The sequence below is a fragment of the Gavialis gangeticus genome, unplaced genomic scaffold, assembly GCF_001723915.1.
Source record: "Gavialis gangeticus isolate Ggan-Ray unplaced genomic scaffold, GavGan_comp1, whole genome shotgun sequence".
Classification (NCBI taxonomy): domain Eukaryota; kingdom Metazoa; phylum Chordata; order Crocodylia; family Gavialidae; genus Gavialis; species Gavialis gangeticus.
The window spans coordinates 121,290,172-121,312,445 of record NW_017729022.1 but is presented as its reverse complement, the minus strand read 5'-3'; the positions used below and the strand labels follow the sequence as shown (position 1 = coordinate 121,312,445).

Below are 22,274 nucleotides of genomic sequence, written 5' to 3'. Positions count from 1 at the left end.
GAATCCTGGCAAACCTTATGAAGTCTTACTATGTGAAGGAAGGCCCTCACAAAGCCTTTGTAGGTTTTCAGGAGACAGAAACATTTCCAAGACCTCATTATTCCCCAATTCAGAATTTTTACTGTTCCCTCTCTCCCTTCCCACCCTCCCCAGTCTTCTGAAAGTCTTCCCTGCTTGCTTGTTATGCTCTGCTGTCATTCTGTTCCTTTCCCATATGCCTTAATAGCATCTTCCTGTATTTACCTGATACTTAAACAAATGCATCTTCTGTGGATACTTCAAGAACTGTGCAGCTGAAGGAGTTAACAGCGCTGGGTCTAGCAGGGACAGCTGGTGGGGTACTGAGACTGTTACAGGCATGGGTAGACAGCAAAAGATGAGTATTCAGTAGTTTTCTCTACCCCTTCAAACAAGATACACTCAGTAAGCTCTTCCTTCTTTCCTTCACAAAGTACAATTGGGCCAGAGTAATGAATTGAGACTAGGTTAAAATATAATATTCATAATTTTTGGACAAACTACTCAACATCCGTTACTCTGGAGTCCTGGATTATGGTAAGGACTGGTGAGTGCTACTGCTATTCATAAGTCCTTCTGGAAAAAAAAATCTTTTTTTTTTCCAGTTGATTTTGGCTGAATTCTGCATTTTCTTAAGAAGGAGCTATACAGTGCAGTTACTGCAGAGGATGTAAAATGTAAATCTTGTCCAATAAAATATACCACGCAAAAAATTGCTGCTTCTCACATAATTTCTGGACAACATGGCTACCACTTCACTCTTACACTACCATAAGATTGGATTGTAATTCTTTTGGGCATGCCTAACTCAATCATGTTCATGTCTGAGCTTAGCACAATGGTATCCTGATTGTAGCAAGGTGTTAGTAACAAAAGTAATGATTTTTCTTCAAGTAATTATCCACATGCCTGTTTTCATTTATAGGGGTGTCTAATGCCCCAAGCTTCAGTTGGAGACTTTTGGCCTTCACATTATCCAGAAAGTATGCTCCAGTCCTTTTTTCCTGTCCCTGCACTGAGGGGATGCACTTACTGCTCATAAATTCCTCTCCTGGTTAGAGGGTAAGGCATTCACTCTCCTTGTTCCAAGTAGCCCTTGTTCCTTGAGGGAACAGTTGGGGTTCCTAACCATAATATATTGTCCTTTTATTTTCTCCATTTTTTTTCTCATTACCTCTACCATGCTGTGAAATTTGAACTTGAGAACCTTTTTTCTCCTTTTGTAAAAGGCAGCATATAGCCCTTGTGTACTTTTCTCTTTGTCTTCCTTGCATCCTCAGTAATTGATCAATTTACTGATATTTCAAGCCAAGAATCCACAGAGACAGATAGGAGATTAAACTCTGGCTGCTTCTTCTAAACAAATTGCAAACAAATTGCTCTGCTCTGTCAGAGCCGGGCCCAACTTGGCACCATACAACAGGACTCCTCACAGGCCAGCCTTCTTTCTGATGCTAATGGGAACATCACCAGCAGACCAAAGTCAGGATTCAGAAGCAGGGTGTGTTTTAAGTAGCGAACCAAAGAAGTCATCTTCCTCCTTGTTACACTACCACAAGAGCAGGGCTCTTCAACTTTTGAAAGGTCCCAACAAGAGAAATACGATGTCGATGACCTCACAGCCTAGTGGCACTGGGAGAGGTTTGCACACCAAGAATTTCAATCCCACTGTTCCAGTCTGCCCCTGAGACTATGCAGGATTACTACAGAAGTTAGCACAATTGAAAACTTGAAACTTTTCCTTCCACAGCCACTGTCCCCAGTTCAGGGCTCAAGACATGGAAGGGTCATGAGATGGTTCCACTTCAGTTAAGAAGCATGGTTTCTTTGTGCCCTGTTCTTTAATGAGGCTGCCAGCCTATCCACTGCCATCTGAGTCATTAAAGTTAAAAAAAGTTCTGATAACATTCTCAGCTTAACAAATAGTATGATTTTATCCTCAAGTTGAAGCAGTCTTTTTAAAGCACCAAAGAACTTTGCCAATCTCTTGGTGCCACAAAATTTACTGGCATCAAATCCTGTAGGAGTTCCCCCATTAGTGCTGTTGCTGTACCTAGCACTGTCATCTGGACTAGTTTCTCTGTCACCATTGGCAATGCCACCAGGATGTTCTCTGGCTTTGGCATGGCTGGTTTCACCTTGTAACTTCCAAGAGCCCCCAGTACAATCTGAGGGATGGCACTCAATGTCCTAAGTTTCTTTCGAGGGGCATTTTCGCATTTCCTCAAATTGCTATGAATGATTCGTTACCTGATCAACAGTAGGAGATTCCCAGTAGCCTTCTTCTACTGGTGCAACTTTGCTGTTATCACTCAGTACCAATATCTTTGGAAGATATTTGGGACTTTCAAGAAGTAGTGAAGTGTTTTGCCCACATGCTGCAGACTTCCCCATAGGAGGAAACTTGGCCTTACGTATAAATTAGGTGATGGTGGGCACTGCAGCAAACTCGTGTATTACACGGTCTCACCGCCTGCAGGGCCAACAGAACATACTGAATACCTTCTAGAGGAGAAGAGTGTACCTACTTTCATCTGACCCCATCTTTTGCATCTTGAAGCCAAACTAAACCATGACCTCCATCTACTTCCTAAGCGTAAGCAAGAAACAAAACATTATTCCCAGAAGACTTGCTCTCTGCAGCCAGTTGACCAACACACACAATTCTAAATACATTATCCACTTATGCAGGGGGATGTCAGAGAAGTTGAGAAACCACCTCTTTCACTTAATCTACTCTAAAAGGGATCAATTTAGCAAATAAATACATACTTTAGTAAACTGGAGGAAATAAACCTGGGACATATGTGTTATGCAGTAGGCCCAAACTGCTGCCAAAGAAACTGATGATAGCCTTCCAACTCAACTAATAAAACAGCAAGTAGCTCACAGACATCTGAGTGACAGCAGCAAGGAAAATAACCAAGCCAATACCATTCACCACACCAGCATCAACACCTTGCAAAAAAGCCCCTGACTCAGTCTAAACTATCTGCATGCTTGAAAGTCTTGAACTTCTACCCAGATAAACAGCCCAACAAAATACAGGCAGTCCTCAATTTAGGTTTTGAGTTACAGTGTTTTGCATTTACAATGCTTATAAATTGTGGCACCCTTTTTCAACTTTCTGATGTCAGTTTCAATTTTACAATGCTTGATCTGACACCACGCTATACCAGCAAAAATATATGCTGCGTTGCCCATCTCCCTAGATAACATCCGTCCAAATTTCCTTGGACATTTTGTTTTAAAAAAGCAGACAAGACTCCAGAAAAGCCAAGACTCCTGAGAAGACTCCAGCCAAGAACCCTTCAAGAAGTCCAGCAAAGTCACCAGAGCACCCCAAGGGATGACCAGATTGAATGTTCACAAACTCTGCCACGACCGTTTCAGGCTGGACATGAGGAAGAAGTTCTTTACTGTCCAAGCCCCCAAGGTTTGGAATAGACTGCTGCCAGAGGCGGTTCAAGCACCCACTTTGAACACCTTCAAGACACGTTTGGATGCTTATCTTGCTGGGATCCTATGATCCCTGCTGACTTCCTGCCCCTGGGGCAAGGGGCTGAACTCAGTGATCCTCTGGGGTCCCTTCCAGCCCAAATGTTCATGAAATCTATGAAATAAGTCCTTCCAAATCAATATGATAGCTATTTACAATATAAATACATTAATGTAGCTATATTATTAGTCTATAATTGATTGAGTACAACATTCTGGGTTATTTTTGGTGAAAATAGAGTATCGGGTCTTGGTTCAGGAACCAGTCCCTCGTTTATAACATTGTTTCCTATGGAAAATTGGTTCCTAGTTACAGTGTTTCAACTTAAGATGCAGTTTTTAGGAACCAGTTGTGTCCTAAGTCCAAGGACTGCCTGTACTAAAATGTGGGGAGTTGGAAGAATTCCTCCACTAACTACTTCTAAGTATTCCACAACCAAACAAGACCACCTTCTCATGACAGACAACAAGAACTCCAGATGATATCTGACTGGACACTTCTTGTGCTCTGGACCACTTTGACTGTTTTTCGAAGAATTAATGGTAAAAATCCTCAGAAAACCAGTCATTGCCACAACCTCTCTCCTTCAGAGAGGGAAAACCATACAATCCCTAAAATCCAGCAACCAGATAGTGATTATAAGAACAGATACAAGAATAGTTATAGTTATCGTCAGCTGCTCAAGGAGCTCAAGGAAGGCCCAATACCACTATTCATCCTTAAACTTGAATACTTTTATCAAACTGGGGGCCAAAGAAAGAGTCCCTGAAATCTCAGGGGAAAATGGTTGTAGTAGTTACTTCCCAAATCTAAAGAGATGGGGAGGATGGTGATCAGTTTAGATGTAAGAAAGCTCAACACTTATTCAAAAACTTGAGTTCAAGATGGTCATTCAGGTAGCAATCAACCATCAAGGTGTTTATTTTGCATCTTATGCTTTACAAGTTGTGTGCTTTAATATTACAATAAGACACTTGCACTGAAAATGTCTCTGGTTCGTGGTGGCCCAGGATCACTAGCAGCACAAAGTCCTTACCTTCTGGCTTCTCTGTTGCTTCAAGAATCTTCACCAAAGTCCTCACAGTAGTTGTTGCTCCACTCGAGAGGCAGAGGATTGCAGTGTGGCCTTGCCTGGATGATTAGTTACTAACAGCTATCATGTGTTTAGCAGATGTTGGAAATTAAGGCAGCACTTAAGCTTTTAGGGCGCTGACAGATGTGGGGGGGAAAAACACACTTTACCAGAAGCGGCAGTGTATTACTTGAACTTGGCTCTGCAGCAACTGTATAGATTTGGGTGCTCAAGTCAGGCTTTTTGGCACTTTTAGCTAAAGCTGATTCAATCAACTATTAGATAAAAGCACCAGAAAAGCCGCACTAAAGCACCCAATCTATAAAGACATTGCATAAGCTGGGTGCATCTAATGCACTGCCTCTTCTGGGTATGTGCTGGGCTCAGCAATGGATTGTGCTGAATTTAAAGTAAAGCACTGTTTCTGGGGTGCTTAAAGACCAAGCCTTAAAGACCAATAAATAAAGCCTTACAGACCAATAAATTGGGCCTGATGCCATACATGCTGAATTTCTTTGTAACTCTGGGGAGGGGATAATCTTTCAGCTTTGTGAATTAATCTCCAACTGCGTCAAATGCAACAAGATCTCTTGCATTTGGAGAAAGGCCACAGTTGTTGAGGTCCTAAAGCCTAACAAGCCCAAGGATGATGCAGACAGCTATAGACCAACCTCCCTCCTGTGCATTCCATACAAGCTACTGGAATGCCACATTCATGCCTGAGTCTACCCCATAATTGATCTGCAGCTGCCTAAGCAGCAGGCTTGTTTCAGATGCAGAAGATCAACAGTGGAGCAGGTAACTCTTTTCTCAAGACGTTGAATAGAGCTTTGAGGCTGGGGAGAAGGTCACCGCTGTCCTGGTGGACCTCACTGCCGCATATGATGTTTTCTGGCTCCATGGCCTCTATTACAAGCTCCTCTGAATGATACCTGATGAAGTTGATGATCTTTTTATTATGCTCATGCTTCAAAATTGCAGTTTCACTCTCAAGACCATCAATGGACAGGAAAGCTGCCCCAGAAGTCTTAAGAATGGCATCCCACAAGGCTTAGTACTTTCTCCACTGCTTTTCAACGTGTACATTGTCAACCTGCCTGACAATCCAGTCCAAGAAGTATGGCTGTGCTGACGATCTGGCTCTCACTTGAACCTTTCCATCTCAGCATAATCATAGTGACAGATGCTTCTGTGTTGGGCTGGGACACTTCCATGCCCATGATGTAAACATGACCAACAAGAAATGTCCCTCCTCCTGTTCTAGAAATATGCCAGACCAGGCCCTCTCTTGAGCAAATTCCTGATAAGGTAATTAGAGAGCCACCTGTCTGTCCTTCCTCATGCACCTCTAATCATACAACAGTTACTGCCTGTCTTTACAGTGGTAGTACACTGATAGTGCCCTCTTCTTCCCGCTTTACATGTGGTGAATTAGGATACTTTTGATGTTTCAGGCATGTGCCTGGTAGTTGTGTGTGGGGGTATGTTTGTGAAGTTTTTAAGAACAGGTTAGACAAATGCTTGTTCAAGATGGTTGAGATGGTCAAGGCAGGATCTTTACTAAGAGACTGGATGGACTACATGACTTCTTGAGGTCCCTCTTGAGGGGGGTTGCCTTACTTTTTAGTGGGGGGTGTGGTCCTCTGCCTTGGATTATTTTCATTGCATTTTAGCAAGCTACTTCGTATCCTTGAAGTGACAAGACATTAGCAGTGCTCTCATCCCCTTGTTTGGACTGGCAAGATTGGGTGTTTTTGATATTTCAGGCATTGTGCCTGGTAGTTGTATGTGAGGGATGGTATATGAAGTTTTTAAGAACAGTTTAGACCAGTGGTGCTTAACCTTTTTGGGCACTGAGCCAAATGGGCAGCGCCCAGTCCATGGACCGGATCCAGCCAGTGCTCCGAATGCAGCACCTGAGGCAGTTGCAGTGGGACCCCACCCAGCTGTGTGGAGCAGCAGGGGAGAGGGTAAGGAGCTCAGCCCCAACCCAGCCCACAGGGGAGGGGGCATGGGCAGGGCCCAGCCACAAGCCAGCCACAGGTAGGCTTGTGATTTGGCTCTGAGACAGCTAAGGGAGGGAATGCGGAGGGTGTGTGGCCCGGCCCTGAGCCAGCCACAAGAGAGGAGGGGCAGGGATGTGGCCTGGCCCCGAGCCAGCCACTGGGGTGGGGAGCAGGGTGTGTGGCCCTAACCTGCTGCTCAGGGCTTGTGGCTTGGTGTTTGGAAGTTGGCACGGGCAAGGGTGGTGGTACTGATTGCTGTTTCTCTCTGGCTAAGAGATCTAAAGGTGCATGATAGTCCAGAGGTTTTCTCCCCAGATATCAAACTATCCCATGAAACTGCCAAATTTGGTTTGCATTTGGTGAGACCTGTTACACCCAATCCAAAGCCACTACCATAGCATCCATGTGTAACATCCTGTAATTAACATCTGCAGGGCAGCTGCCTAAGGCTCTGTGTATATTTTCAGTAAGTATTACAGCATCATGGAAACCTTCAGAGCAGATGCCTCATTTGACAAAGCAGCCCTGTGGTGCAGATCTTCCTAGAGAACTCCAGGGTCCATCCCCAGTTGTGTGGGCACTGCTTTGCCATCACCCATCAAAGAATGTGTATATGGATAATTACTTGAAGAAAATAAAAGTTACTTACCAGTAACGAGTTGTTCAAGAAGTATGCCAGTGTGTGCATATTCAAATCCTGACCTTTGGTTCCTTTTCCTGGGGTCAAATACACTATAGGACTCTGGTTGAAAAGAAACTAAGCAGAAAGTGCACACTGCCTGCTTTATAAGCGCTGCTAAGGCAAAAAGTATCCAGTTGCAGCTTATGGGTGAAAGACATAGTCTAAGTGAGACTGTGTTTGAGGAAACTATGTCGTAAAGAGCTCCAGTTACTGATAAATAATTTCTTTTCTATTTGGTTGACCTTAATGTCCCTTTAAAGTACGAAGACACTGTGAGGAATAGTTATTCAGTTTAAGTTTGACAAAATTGATTTTTTTACAATGTGTTTTTGACAAAAGGATGTCAGTCTCAGACCTTTCTTTGAGCTCTTGCTATAGTAACTTTGATCTTATTTTTTATTGTATGGCTTACTTACATGTTGCAATGTTCAACTTGATAGATTAGATTGATCACATGATGAGAATCTCACTATCACTTTTACAAATCTCAAATTAACAAGATTAAGATATTTCATAACAAAATGTTGACCCTTGAATTGAGTCTACTGTGCTGTGGCAGCAGTAGAGGAAAAGCTTATTGTGTATTCTGATAAAACAGATCTTTTATTTTGTATAGTGTATGAATTGAAAAAGAGTCAAGAATGAACAGCTCAGTCAAAGATTTCATTTGCCATACCTTTTGCAGATTATAAGAGAGAATAGTATATCCCGCCAGGCAACAGAACTGCCGTCATCAGAAGATCTGAATTTGGAGACTCTGGCGTAAGTAAGCTGGAAATAAGTTGATGCAGAATCACTGGCAGGTATTGTACAAACCCAGATTTTATATTGGAGGAATATAATCAAACCTAACTGCCATTTGCCTTGTCATACAAATGCCATGATATATTAGCCACGCTTTAGCCCTTTTATGCTTTCTGAGTTCTTTTTGCCACTTTTGATAAAAGATTAACTTTTTTATTTATTTGAGTTAGGAAATGATAAATAGTTATTTCCCATTTCCGATGCATTTTAGGCAAGCACGGGTCTACATTATTGCTGGTGCCTGCTTGTCGTTGGGTTTTCGGTTTGCTGGTTCAGAAAATATAGCTGCATTTAACTGCCTGGTAAGAGATTTCTCTCTCCCTCTCCCCTCCCCCCATCATCCTTTTCCTGTCCCCATTCCCCTGTTCCCTGCCCTCCCACATATACCAGTAGATTTATCATCTGTGTCATTTTAGCTCATCCACACACACATACTTCTCTTCTTTCCAGTACAAGTTTGCCAAAGATTTCATGAAGTGTTTATCAATACTGCCTACAGCTTCCATAGTAAGTTATTTTAACTTCTCTGCTCATGAAAATGAACCTGAGTCAGGTTTTGATTTCAAATAACTAAAATGTTAATGCACATAGAATGGATTATGTCACTTTTTAGTTCCAGTCTGCTGAAAATACGTATTTTATTGCATACAACATAAGCTTTTTTTTTTTTTTCAAAAAACCAGCTGTTGGAAATTGCAGTGCACATTATATGTGATAAATTATGATGAGAAGAGTTTCTACCTTACCAGGCAAAAGCAAAAGTAAAATCTGCAGGGACTCATGGGCAGCAGAACAATGCTGTTACTTGGTTACTTAGTATAAGGAAAGATCTGATCTTTTCTTCATTCTGCCTCTTAAAAACAAGGTGCATACTTTATTCTGGAATTTGTTGTATGGGAGAAAATGCAGTATATGACATTTCAGTAAGCCAGTATTATAAAGGATACCACTACTTTTTATTCTCTCTGCAGCTATGTTTTCCATTTTTTCTAATATTGGGGAGTAAACCAAGTAGTTCTGAGAAAAATATTTTTATAGTTGTAGGGATTGGAATTAATTGGAGGAGCGTATATGTAGCTGTTGCACTTTTTTTTGACTATTTATTTAATTTTGCTAGCATGTTAATGAGAAGGCTGCATGATTAAGATTTCTAATAAAGCAGTTTCAATTGGAACTTTCCATTTTTCTTCTGGGTCATATAAAAGACCTGACCAGAAGCATCTGTAATGATGTGGAAATGTAATAATGTCTTTCTCCAATTTAATTCAAGACAGGCCACTATAACCTCGAAACCTGCCTGAGTGTTGTTCTCCTATCTCTTGCAATGGTGATGGCTGGATCCGGAAATCTGAAGGTCCTCCAGCTTTGTCGTTTCATGCACAAGAAGACAGGTGGAGAAATGAACTATGGGTTCCATCTGGCTCATCACATGGCTCTCGGGCTTCTCTTTTTGGGGGGAGGAAGGTAACTTTTTTTTTTTCTTTCTTTATATTTTGAAGTCGGTTGCTTCTCATGGATGATAAATATCTAGAACAATACTAATTACAGCTTCTTTATAAATTTTCTCTGTCTGCTTAGTAATATAATTTTGATCATGGTTACAGCTTTTGCTGTTTCTTTATGAGTTACCTAGATTTACTTCTCTTTGTGATAAGATGGGTAAAATGAACCTCCCAAGTCAAGAACTTGACTGCTTTTATAAATGAAAAGTTGATGACATCAGTGGCAGAAACCAACACTGGTACTGCCCCTCCAGTGAATCTGTTGGCCTTTTCAATCAGTCATACTAGGAATTCTGTTAATAATACACTAAAATGGGGAAACTAAAATGGGCTGGTCTTCTGTTGTAATCTTTTGGTTCTTATATTCTGGATGGAGGTGTTTTGTTAGCTACCTCATCCCAACAATTAAGAGTTTGATTATAAACAAAAGAATGGTAATGCAGCTGGCCAGTTTTTCCTTTCCAGTTTCAACTGGTGAGAGGTATGTTTTCACTCCTACTGCTAATTCAAAGGTAAATATTGCTGCCATTCATATTACTGCGTAATTCTTTTTAGCATCTCATTTAAACCCATTGCCCTGGTAATTTTCCTACAGTAGAGGATATGCATGGTACTTGTACGCTATGCAGGTATTAACTTTTTTTTTTACCTGTTTAAGTATGTAGTTATTTTATGTAGATGTTCCCTTGTTTTATGTGGGAGGAAATGCAGCAGATTGACTTCCACTATGCCCAGACCCTGAAAAATCTGCTTCACCACTGGAAAGCTGGAAACTTTCCACAGACCCTCACTTTTTGCAGAATTGTCATTTTAAAAATTCAATCCCTTATTCTTGCATACACAGTTTTCCAAGTATAAACAGATAAAATATTCCCCTCTTGACTTTGCAGCCCTCAAATTAGCAGAGAGGGTTTTGCTGAAACTATTCTTTTTGTCACTTTTTATGGCCTACCATGCTAACAAATTTTTATATTTTAATTTCATCTCATCAAATATATTTTTATATTTTTATCTAATCTGTGCACTTGGTAATATCATCTGTTCTCCTGGTTCACAAGAATACACGTGGAGACGCATAGAAGCCTTACTCTTATTCACCAATGCTGAGAGCTAATAAGGGATGTTTCCTTGCAGATACTCACTGAGCACTTCTGATTCTTCAATTGCTGCCCTTCTCTGTGCATTGTATCCTCACTTCCCTGTTCATAGCACTGACAACAGGTAAAGGGTTTCTTATTGTATACATTTTCTTAAAATCAATCATAGTTCCACCAAAAAATAAAATCCAGAACAAGGCTCTGAAAGCTTTTAGGGATGCTGGGAATGGGAAATAAGATAGGAGCTGATGCAAGCTTTCAAAGATTAGTAACAAGTGACACAATAAGTAACGGATGGCATGATGGTAATAACTTTGGATCAGTGAAGAAATAAAGTTCTGTTATTTCTTAACAGACTGAATCCTGGAGCAATATAATTTGGCAATAACTGTTTGCTCTGCAATGAAAACTTTCATGTAAGATATCTGTGTGGAGCTTTACTTAACCACTGCAAAATACATATTTGTATTGTCCTATATGGTACATCATGTATAGCTTATAAAAAATAGTACATGTATGTTTGTATTAGTGCAGATGTCATCATTATAGTCTCCTCTGGGGTATATCTGTTGCTTATCCTGGGAACAGCTTGCCAGAGAATGTAAAGTTCTCTAACACTGTTATGCAATTTTTTATTCATATAAACAGGTATCACCTTCAGGCCTTACGGCACCTGTATGTGCTGGCAGCAGAGCCAAGGCTTCTAGTACCTGTTGATGTAGATACAAATACTCCATGTTATGCATTACTAGAGGTCACATTCAAGGTAAAGTATCTTGTGCTGATGCTGGGGTTGGGGGGAACCTATGAAGTTGTGGGAGCCTTCTAAAACCTTTGTGTATGGGGCACATACTGTCTTCAGTCTGATCTTGGCTCTGTTTCAGTCTTCCGGTGGAGCTGAACCAAACTGCTAAGTCAAATTATGAAGGACCACCTCCAAATCCTACAGTATTTCACATATTTCTAGTGCTATGAATGGTATCTTGAGTAGAATATAAGGCAACTAAAACGAATAGCAGAAATCTGGAGAACCAGTTGTGCAAAACTGGATCTTTTCTTTATTTATAAAAGTGAGTTTTTCAAACGCAGACATTGAGAGTTGGCTGTTCATCTGCTCATTTGTTATTCCGGTCCACCAGATTCTTTTGAAGTGGGTCCTTTAGCATGCCTCTCAACTACTCTCAGCTACAACACTTGCTGCTGATTGGACTTGTTTGTAAAGATATGTTCAAGATGTAACTTCCTGCAGATTCTCTGTGATGTGGCACAGTGTCCTCTCTGGAATAAAGACACGCTTCTTTGGCAGATAGGACTAGAGATCTACAGAGACCCCATACACCTAACGAGATATTAGAACATTGCTAATGCTGTTGCTACAGCAGGTTGCCCTAACTAGCAGCACCGTTCATCTCTAAAACTGAAGTGTTTAAGTTGAAAAATGATATATAGCTGTCTATATTTCATGACATGCATATGCCACATAGTTAATGCCACACTTAATCATAAAAAAATAGAGAATATTAAAATATGTTAAGTTTAACAAGCTGAATGTTGACACTGTGAAACGTGCTTGCTTTCTTCCACTTCATAATGAAGGTATGTTTACGTCCATATGAATGTTGATATTTTAAAGGGTACACAGTGGTATGAAGAAACGACAGAAGAAATGATGGCACCAACCCTTCTTCCTGAGCTCCACTTACTGAAGCAGGTAAAATAAGGCTATCCTGTCCTGATTAATATCCTCTGTAGGTGGGACAGAGCCAGTTTCTGTCTCCTTTGACTCATCAGAGAAGCACAAACTGGCTTGGAAGGAAGCATCCACCCTTTAAAAGCATGGCAAGGACAATTGGTTTATATAGAACTCTGTTTTTGCAGTCCTTGTGACCTCTATGTAAGTAACATGCACCTAAGTAGTAATTAAAACATTTATGTTACCAGATCCGAGTGAAAGGCCCACGATACTGGGAATTACTAATTGATTTAAGCAAGGGAATGCACCATTTGAAGTAAGTATCCACAATGATACATTCGACTTAATTTGAGAATGCTCTTTTGGCTCTTAACATTTTTTTTACCTATTCTAATTCTAATTAACCCCTAAAACTTACAGTAGGTTGGAGCAACTCTGCATTTCCAGTCTGTTTGCTTTTGTGCATTTGACAGCACCTTGTGTGTATACAGTACCTGGGAAGAGTGAAACTTTCAGGAGAAGTTGTCTGTTTTCTCTGTTTGCATTGCTCTTGCATGAATAAATGGGGGTGGGGAATGATGACAAAGTCACAAACATTGGTAGGGGTTTGAGAAGGTGCAGTATTAGAAACTCCCTTGAACTTGTGCATGTTTGTTTTGTATTTTTAACTGATGGGATTTGATGTGACTTATGTCCCTGAAAATCGTATGCTGTTGGTGTGAAAGTGATACCAGTTTTTCCTGATATTTATCTGCAGTGTCATGCAAGATGTATGCAGTACAGATTGATTAATGCAGGATATTTTAATATGTATTTTGGACAATTATAATAAATAGATATTGTTTCTGAATACAGTATTCACAGGTAAAATTACACTTAGCACTATAGATAACAGCCTGTATGTATACATTCTATAAATTAAATACAGTGTGCAAGCCTGAGTGGCATGAAGAAAGCCATTTTAATTTTTCATTAGTAAGATTGCTGTTTTATTTAAACAACATTATTGAGAATAAGTTAGATGCTATGAGATACTCTATAGGGCTGTGTTTCAAAGCCATGCACTTATTGGTAGATGCAATGACTCACTTGTTGAAAGGATATCTTGCCCTGAGCATTTGGATCAGCTCTATGGAATCTGCAGGGGCTGCATTTCAGTATTAGGTTGAATTTAAGGCATTGTCTTTTGACTTTATTGTGGTCCATGTGACTTGGAACTTGAAAGAGAGGTTGTCTGCATGTTTTTTGTACTGCCCCAGCTGAAATTAGCACTAGTGCTCCTGGGGGTCTCTGCTGCTGGGAAATTAAGGCAGGATCCTGACTGGGTCAGTAAGGCTTCCCAGCTTTGGAACTACTGTGTTTATTCTGACCAAAAATTGCACGAATATGTTGACTTTCAGGGCATGCCACAGAGCCCATTCTCCACTGCTTCGAAATGGAGTGAGTTATGAGCATGACAATTTGTTGGAGGAGAGAAGGGCAGGTGGATGATCTTGCCTTTACTTGCCTGCCTTGCTATTACAGGTTACCGCTGTGTTGTTATATTGGTGAGCTATTTCTGTTAGGGTTATTTAAGGTGATGTTGAAAGGGCTCAAAACAAATGGGTAGCCATCCTCTAAATGAAGTAACCAACTGAACTGTTTCATAATGGTGGGAGTCTAAACTGTTGTATTTGTTTCACTTGCCCTAATTTATAAATTTGTTCATGAACAGATTAGTTGTTGACATTGCAGTTTTTAGTACGAGGGTAAGCAAAGCCCAATTTTAAGGGAGAACAGCACATAGAGCAGTACCATGTGGTATTACTCTCTGTAGAGTGAGACACAATAGGATGGAATGCAATGGTGTCCATTTATGACCGTTCACAGGTGCTGAACCATCCTCTGAGGGTAGAGCAGGTAGCTGTACCATCTTTAGAGGAAATTGTATTATATGTCAGTAGTGGTGTAACACTTTGCCCCTTTGCACTTATGAAATGAAGGCAGTAGTCTTCTCTAGGTTTACATCCTGTTGCAGGATTGCCAGAAAAACCAAGACTTTCACATACAGCATGTGTGCAGGGGCTAAATAAGAAAAAGAGAAATCCCTGCATGGGGGTGGTAGTACAGGCAAGTTCCCAGTTTGTAGGTTTCTTTTAACTGTTTGCATAGGTATTAAAGGTAGCCTGGGAAAGTGACTTAAATTACTTCAGTCTGAGGAAGATGCTGATAATGTTGTTGTTTCAGATCAATTCTTTCCAAGGATGGTGTCCTGTATGTAAAACTGAGAGCAGGGCAGCTGTCATACAAGGAGGACCCAAAGGGTTGGCGCAGTTTGTTAGCCCAGACTGTCACTCACAGGAACTCCGAAGCTCGAGCATTCAAGGTATCCTCATCTGACAGTTCTGCTCTGCGAGCCCAGAGCAGCGATATAACCTCAGCACTTACTGGCAGTGCTGCCAGTAAATGTTTTTGGTCGTAGTTGGGTGAATGCATGAAATATAAAATGGGGTTATGAATGTATTGGGGAAATGAATGATTTAGATACCAAACTTTCCTGTTCATTGTGGGTTCAGATAAGGATGTTGATAGAAGTGATGAAAGGCTGATGTCCTCTGGCAGCTATTTGGTCCCTCTAATATGAATTGATAATTTCAACTCCATTCCTTCTGGGCAATGACCTATGTCATAAAACTGCCATCTTAGACAGCCAAAGAATGAATCAAAGTTCACTTGGAATGTCTCCTCTAGTAGTAGCACTTATGAAGCAGGGGGGTAAGTGAGGTACATAGGGATATATTAGAATAACGTGTGCCATATCTTTTCCACTCAGAATTTCTAGGAACATAGTGCTTTCAGTAGACTACTGCTCATGAGTGCTGAAGTTACTTGTTAAAAGTTGCATTGTTTTCGGAAAATGAATCCAGTAGCTAGCACTGAATCAGGTTCTCAAGAATAGCTGCACTATACATCTGCCTCTTTATTTTCTATGTATGTGTGGCTGGGATTAAATGGATTTTGCATTTGCTTATTACATATATTGCATAAATTATAAGAACCTATCTTGAGCTCTAGAAAATTGCTGTGGAAAGGGAATGGAGATCTTGGACTGTTGCTGGACCTCTGCAATAGAAGCAATAGATTTCCAATCTCCAGTGTGTCTTCTTACCTGTTTGTAGCCGGAAGCAATTTCAGCCTTCACATCGGATCCAGCGCTGCTTTCATTTGCTGACTATTTCTGCAAACCAACTGTGAACATGGATCAGGTATACTATGCCTAAATGTATAGTATCCCTCAAAAGAATGGATTTTTATTTTCATAAACAAAATACAAAAAGCCAGTGTTAAATTCCAGATTGATTTGGTAATGCAAAAATAATCCTGAATAGTCTCACTATTTGGGAGGCATTTGCTATACATACCAATAGCATTTTACAAAGACTGTATAAAAACAGAAAATAGAACCATGGTGCAAATTTATCACTACAGCCTTTTGTCACAAGTGAACACCATAGCTGCATTTCCTAAGCCCCCTGTAGTTGTTAAAAGATGCATATAATGAATAGAATTATAAAAAATAAGGGTTGGAAGAGACCTGCGGGAGGTCACCTAGTCCAACCCCTACTCAAAGCTGGATCATCCTCTATCCAAAACGTGCAAAGTGTTTGTCTAATCTGTTCTTAAAACTTCATGAACAGCCCTCATGCCCAACTATTAGGTATAGTGCCTGTGATACCCGAACTTGCCACAGATAAAGCTCAGGGACAGGAGCACTGTTAATGTCCTGCTATTGCAGGACAGGAAGTAGTTTTTTAAAATGCACTCAGGAGATCCAAGAAGAGCACCATGACTCTTACTGCAAAAGAAGGCAAAACTCTCCCATAGCCATGCCAATCTGACTGAGGGGTAAAATTTCTTCCTTGTCTGAAATGTGGCTGTCAGTCTCACCTTGAGTGGAGAAGCTAGTACCAGTACCTCTGGGTTTTCTGACCTCTACTAGGTAGAGGCACATTAGTCAGAGTAGCCTGTAGCCTGGTTAGAGATGAAGACCCCTCATCAGGAAGTCAACCCAGGTCTTCCTGAGTTTAAACCTGGTAGTAAACCCAGGTTTAGAAAGAATTGATCTTTCTTGGTAGTAAACCCAGTACCTCTGGGTTTTCTGAATCCCAGAAGGAGCATTAGCACAGTCCAGTCAAAATTGCTGGCCTTGGCTGTAGCAAACACCTTATTTGTGCTTTTGAGGAAGGTGAAAAACCCTTGAGTCTTGTGGCAATGGAAACGGGGAAAAAATTCCTTTCTGGCCTATGTGGCAACCAACATAGCCCAGAAGAACGGAAAAACTAAACACCTTCCATTCTACACTGCAACCTAAGGACCACAAACATTACTCCTGACATCTCACACCCTAACTGGAGAGCCAGAACTCTCTTTTTTCTGTTACCTGTATCTCACTGTATCTCTTCTATAAGTTTATCCCATTTCCTTTCATTTTCTTTCATAGCCAAGCCAATTTTGGAATTTTTCAGATTCCTGCTGCTGAGCATGGTTCTCTCCAATTTCCAGCTGCTCTGGACAGCTGAGTTCTTGTCATGGTCTCTGCGTAGTGGGGGGCGGGTGTTGGGTCTCTTGTGCTTCCAACTTTTTGTTTTTCACAGCTCAGTCCAGGCACTGCTACCCCTATGTCATCCCTGACCAATGCTTATCCTTTCTCTTCTTGAAGACTCCAATGCAGGAGATTTCATAACTTCCCTAAACAGTTCTGCTTCACTGTTTTAACCGTGAAGTTTTTCCTGATATCCAATCTAATCTTACTGCGTTGTAATTTCAAGCCATTGCTATATATCCTAGTATCTCCAGTAAGGAAGAAAAGGTGTTTTCCGTCTTGTTTCTGGCGACCCTTCTGATACTTGAAGTCTTATTATAATATCTCTCCTTAACCCCCTTTTCTGCAAGCTAAACGTGCTTATTTTTCTTGCCATCTCTTTGTATAGCTTGGCTTCCAAAACCTTTATCATATTTTTCTTCTCTCACATTTTGGATTAATTTCTCCACATCCTTTTTAAAATGTGGAGCACAAAACTGCACACAATACGCCTAGATGAGGCCCAACCAGCTCCAGAGCAGCACTTTCACCTCTGATGTCTTACACCAGGTACTCATGCTGGGCAGCCCCAAATCTGCACTCGCATTTTTTGCATCTGCATCGCATTGATGAGATACATTTACAACTATAAAGGTGCATATCTACCCTGCTTTTGACTGACTTCAGACTAATGTAGCTACTGCCTCTCTCAACTCATGTTAAGTCTTCGATTCAGCAACACCCTGAGATCCTTCTTAGCAGAGTTGCCACCCAGCCAGTTATTTCACATTCTGTATTTGTGTTTTTGATTTTTCTTCCCTGAGTGTAGCATTTTGCATTTGTCTGTATTGAATTGTAACCTTCTGTAGCTCAGCTTTTCAATTCATCAAGATTTTTTCTGAATTTTACTCCGGTCTCGAGTGTGTTCACAGTTTTTCTGATTTCCATGTCATTTGTAAATCTGCTTAGGAAACTCTGTATTCAAGCATCCAAACCACTGATAAACATGTTGAAATAGCATTAGACTTAAGGCAGACCCCTTTGGGACTCCATCTGAAACCTGACATTCCAACATTACTAAAAGAACATTTAATTAATTATTTTACTCAAGGCACCCAAGTTGTTTTTGAGTGAGGATTATATTTAATCATCTGAGCAGAATTAAATGAATCTACCCCTCAAAAATGGTGAGGGAAGCAGGAAAAAACCCATATTTTTCACTATTTAAGTGAACAAATACAGTGGAGCATGAATCATTACTTAAATGAATAGTTGCTGATAATCAGCGATCATGATTTTTCTCTGTTTAAAAGTCACACATTCTCTAAATAAAACCCCCAAAGCCTGTGTTTTTCCATGATTAAAATGAAATGCCACTAATATGTATAGGTATCAGTTCAACACGTTTTATTGATATATTTACAATTTTAAAGAATTTGGAAGCCTACTAGTGCCTCAAAATAAATTATAAATATGTATACATTTTGGTGTTTGCTTTTGGATTTTTATCATGGAAAATCAGAGCAAAGGGGGCAGTGGGAGCTTACCAGGTTGGGGGTCCAGGTGTGGCTGTCCCCCCCTCCCCCACTGCTTTGTGGTGTTGAGCAACCCTGATATGGCAGTGTTCTGCCCATGCCATTGCTCCTCACTCCCCACCCGCAGCCCCCTGTTTCCCCCAGCTGCCAGGGCTATGGGGCCAGGGACCTGGGTCTGTAGCCCCCTACCTGCCCTAGCAGCATCTGAACCCCAGCTGCCACCTGTGGGAGGTGGCAGCTGCTGTGGCAGGTCATGGAGCTGCTGTGGCAGGTCATGGAGCCATGGGCAGCACAGCAGGAGTGGAGCCTGTCGGGGAGAGTGGGTTTGAGTCACCCTCTGCGGGTTCAGGCTCCCCTCTCTGCTGCCCTCCCCCTGGAGCCTCTGCAACCTAGTGGGTGGGATCCAGCATGGCAGGGAAGAATAGGGCCAGGCAGGGAAGCTTTTTGCTGCTGCTGGGAGCCTTGCGCTGCCATGACAGGGTGGCCCCCTTCCCGCCTGGCAGCAGTGAGGGGCACAACACTGCTTCCACCCCCACTGCTGCCAGGAGGGCAGAGGGGCATCTCACCATGGCAGTGTGGGGTTCCCAGCAGTGGCAACAAGCTTCCCGACCCAGCCCTGCTCTGTCCTGCTATGCCAGGTCCTGCCTGCTGGACTGCGGAGGCCCTGGGGGGACGGCAGCAGGGCAGGGAGGTTGAGCCCACAGTGGGCAACCCACACCTGCCCCATGCACAAATCTGGGGGGCACATCTGCCCCCCCGCCTCTGGATGATTCACCTGCAGTTCTGTCCCACTCCCCAGCCGGGCCCCGTGGCTGCCCATTCCAGCCCTCAAGCCCCATACACCACCCTCTCATTCTGGCCCTGGCCCTGCCCAACTCCCTCCCTCCCCTCCTGCATTTTTCTCCTTAAAATGAGAAAATCCAGGTTTCACCACTTCTTTCCATGGCAAAGGGAAAATACAGATCCCTGCTGATAATGTTACATGTTCAGGGGTTAATCATAATGAAAGAAAATTAAAGCAATTGAAGAATTTGTAAATGGAACTTAGAGCATGTGTTTTCTGAAATGTGTGTCTTTTATCAGAAACAGGAAATTCTCGACCTTTTCTCCTCTATTCTTTATGAGTGTGTTACTCAAGAGAATCCAGAAATGCTGCCCACCTACATAGCAATAGATCAGGTAAAGTGAACAATTTCACTTTATTTTTTTAATACTTATAGTTTTGTATAAGGTCATGATACTTGAACACCTATCTTACTTGTCCTGGATACCAGAAATAAAAAATGGTAGAAATCTGTCAGTGGACTTATAGCAAGAACTAACGTTTTGAAGACAGCAGATGAAAAATAACCGATATGGTAATGAGAAGCAGAGTCAGCAAAGGAAAGGTTACTTTCCATTATTTTTTTTCATGCGTTGAAGGGGAATGTTAATACATTGGGTTTTTTAAAGAGTTTGATTACTTCACAGTTACATAAGGAGCACTTCTTTTCTCCTACAGTACAAGCTCAGCATACCTTTTGTTTTCTATTAGGCAGTGAGAAGGTTGGAGAGAAGAGAAATGTCTGAGACGTTTGAATTGTTCCAGATAAGGCTGGTTTTAGAATTCTTCAACTCCAGAAGCCACCAGGACAAGATGGGGAGAAATCCAAGCAGAGGGCTCTTCATGAACTCTGAATTTTTGCCTGTGATGAAGTGCACTGTTGATAACACTTTGGATCAGTGGCTACAAGGTAAAGAGTAGCCATTAAACCCTGGCCTAGCTTATCATCCACAGTCTTATCACTGCTTGATACCCACTTATGTTTTTTACCGTGAGGTGACTAACATGGGTGATCTCTCCTGATCCAAAAATATATGGAGAACACATTTTTAACACAAAGCTCACTGAGGTCAGCCCTGTGTTGCTCCACATGTTATTTTGTATTAAAACTTATGTATCTTGTCTTCAGTATGTGTTTTCTCTTGGCATCACTCACCCATACTTGGCACCCTACATGTAACGCCTAGTTTGGTACTTGTGTGACGGTGTATTCAGAGACAAAAAAACCCTGCCATATACAGCATAGGTAAGAGGATGGTTTCTTCTAGCCAGCTGCTTCATATCTTATCCACCAGCTGTTTTTTAAATATTGTTGCTGGAAGTGAATTGGAATAAATAAAGGTCAGGTTGCCCATCTTTGAGCCCTATTTATCTGAAAGTTGGCCATATGGTAGCAGTGTTGGTGGTGTAGTTATGGTGCAGTTATGAGAGAAGTAAGGTTCGTGAGATGAGACTTTTTTTATAGACCTACTTGTATAATTGGAGAGGGAGGGAGGCAACTTTCAAATATCAAGCACCTTTCATCGTGTGCGTGAAAGAAGCAGTCAGTTTAAGCTAAGGAGAAATTAGAGAAGTTGTATGAGTTTAACCTGGGTTATTTTGGGTTATTCAGTCTGGAGAAGAGAAGACTGAGGGGGATTTGATAGCAGTCTTCAAATACCTAAAAGGTGATTACTGAGAATGAAGATGGGCTTTTCTGTGTGGCTGTAGCAGACAGGACTAAGAACAATGGCCTCAAGCTGCAGCAGAGAAAATTTTAGGTGGGAAATTAGAAGGAACTTTCTGACTATGAAAGTAGTCAAGCATTGGACCAGGCTACTAGAGAAGCTGTGGAATCTCCATTGCTGGAAATTTTTGAGAGAAGGTTGGACAGGCACTTGGATGAGATTGGTTTACTTGAGGATAATCCTGCCTTGTGCAGGCCATGACCTAGATGATTTTGTGATGGCCCTTCCAGCCTTACGTTCTTATGTTCCTATGATTGTTAATAAACTTGACCACTTGAAAAGGGCATGGGCAGTTACCACCAGTGCAGCAAAGAAAAATTGGCAGAGTTGAGAGGTAAGTTTATAATGGTCCATAAAACCAATGTGTCTGTTGATCCCAGGGTTTTGGTGCACAGTAAAAATGAATCTCTGTTTCCAGGCCTATCATCTGAATGTATTTTGCAGGTTTCCTTTGAAGACAAAAGACCATTTGGTCAGAAATGGGGGTTCTTTTGTAAAAATGAGTTCTCCAACTGGTGATTGAGTTTTTTGTCCTTTATCACTTCTATATAGGAGTCAGTTCTGGTGTGTAATGAGTTTGGTTTAATTTAAATGTTTTCCATGAGAACATTTAGTGAATTGGCTAAGGCCAAACATAACATGTTATAGACATGTGAGAGTGTCGCATTCATCCCAGACCCAGTGAAAGACTCTTGAAGCCAAAAGGTTGTTTTGCAACTCTCCCTACGTTATACATTTGTCTAATAAAAAGCATTACCTCACATAGCAAATGTTGCTTCTCTCAGTTGGCCAGCTTGTGAATCAACACTACGCAGTCCCTTTTAACACTTCAGGAGAAGGAAGTGTAGCTCTAAAATTGCCTGTTTTTCAGATTTTTCTCTTCATCAAATTTTTTGGTGAAAATACATAGTCTTAAAAGCTGATCTTGATGCCCCATGAGTAATCTATAATAATAATGGGCTTATTCTGTCTGTCCAGAACACTCTAGTTGTCTCAGCAGCCAATCACAATGCTTACTGAAACTACCAATCAGAGTGCTTCAGACAGACAGAATAAGCATATTACTATTATAGAAGATCCTGAGGCCTTTCAAACGGATATGCAGGCAAGTCAAAGCTAGAGTGAAGCACTGGGGATTCCCACCGTGGAGCAGGCAGGATCTGCCAAAGGGAGGGGAAACAAAAACAAAGAGGTGAGGGGCATTGTCCTTTTTTCCCCAGAGCCTGCCCACCTCTCCCACGGGGGGGGGGGGGGG

The 22,274-nt window shown here is 41.5% G+C and overlaps 1 protein-coding gene across 2 annotated transcripts in view; it reads left to right on the top strand.

Annotated features, from left to right (window-relative positions):
* The window catches only part of ANAPC1 (anaphase promoting complex subunit 1), a 103,462-nt gene that overhangs the window by 75,511 nt on the left and 5,677 nt on the right, over positions 1–22,274 (top strand). For both annotated transcript variants that reach the window (XM_019516111.1, XM_019516110.1), the window contains exons 35-46: positions 7,963–8,039; positions 8,293–8,383; positions 8,532–8,588; positions 9,352–9,545; positions 10,718–10,804; positions 11,329–11,446; positions 12,314–12,391; positions 12,622–12,689; positions 14,600–14,738; positions 15,532–15,618; positions 19,553–19,648; positions 20,004–20,202. In XM_019516111.1, coding sequence (XP_019371656.1) covers positions 7,963–8,039; positions 8,293–8,383; positions 8,532–8,588; positions 9,352–9,545; positions 10,718–10,804; positions 11,329–11,446; positions 12,314–12,391; positions 12,622–12,689; positions 14,600–14,738; positions 15,532–15,618; positions 19,553–19,648; positions 20,004–20,202 — 1,291 coding nt within the window. The remainder of the gene's footprint in view (positions 1–7,962; positions 8,040–8,292; positions 8,384–8,531; positions 8,589–9,351; positions 9,546–10,717; positions 10,805–11,328; positions 11,447–12,313; positions 12,392–12,621; positions 12,690–14,599; positions 14,739–15,531; positions 15,619–19,552; positions 19,649–20,003; positions 20,203–22,274) is intronic.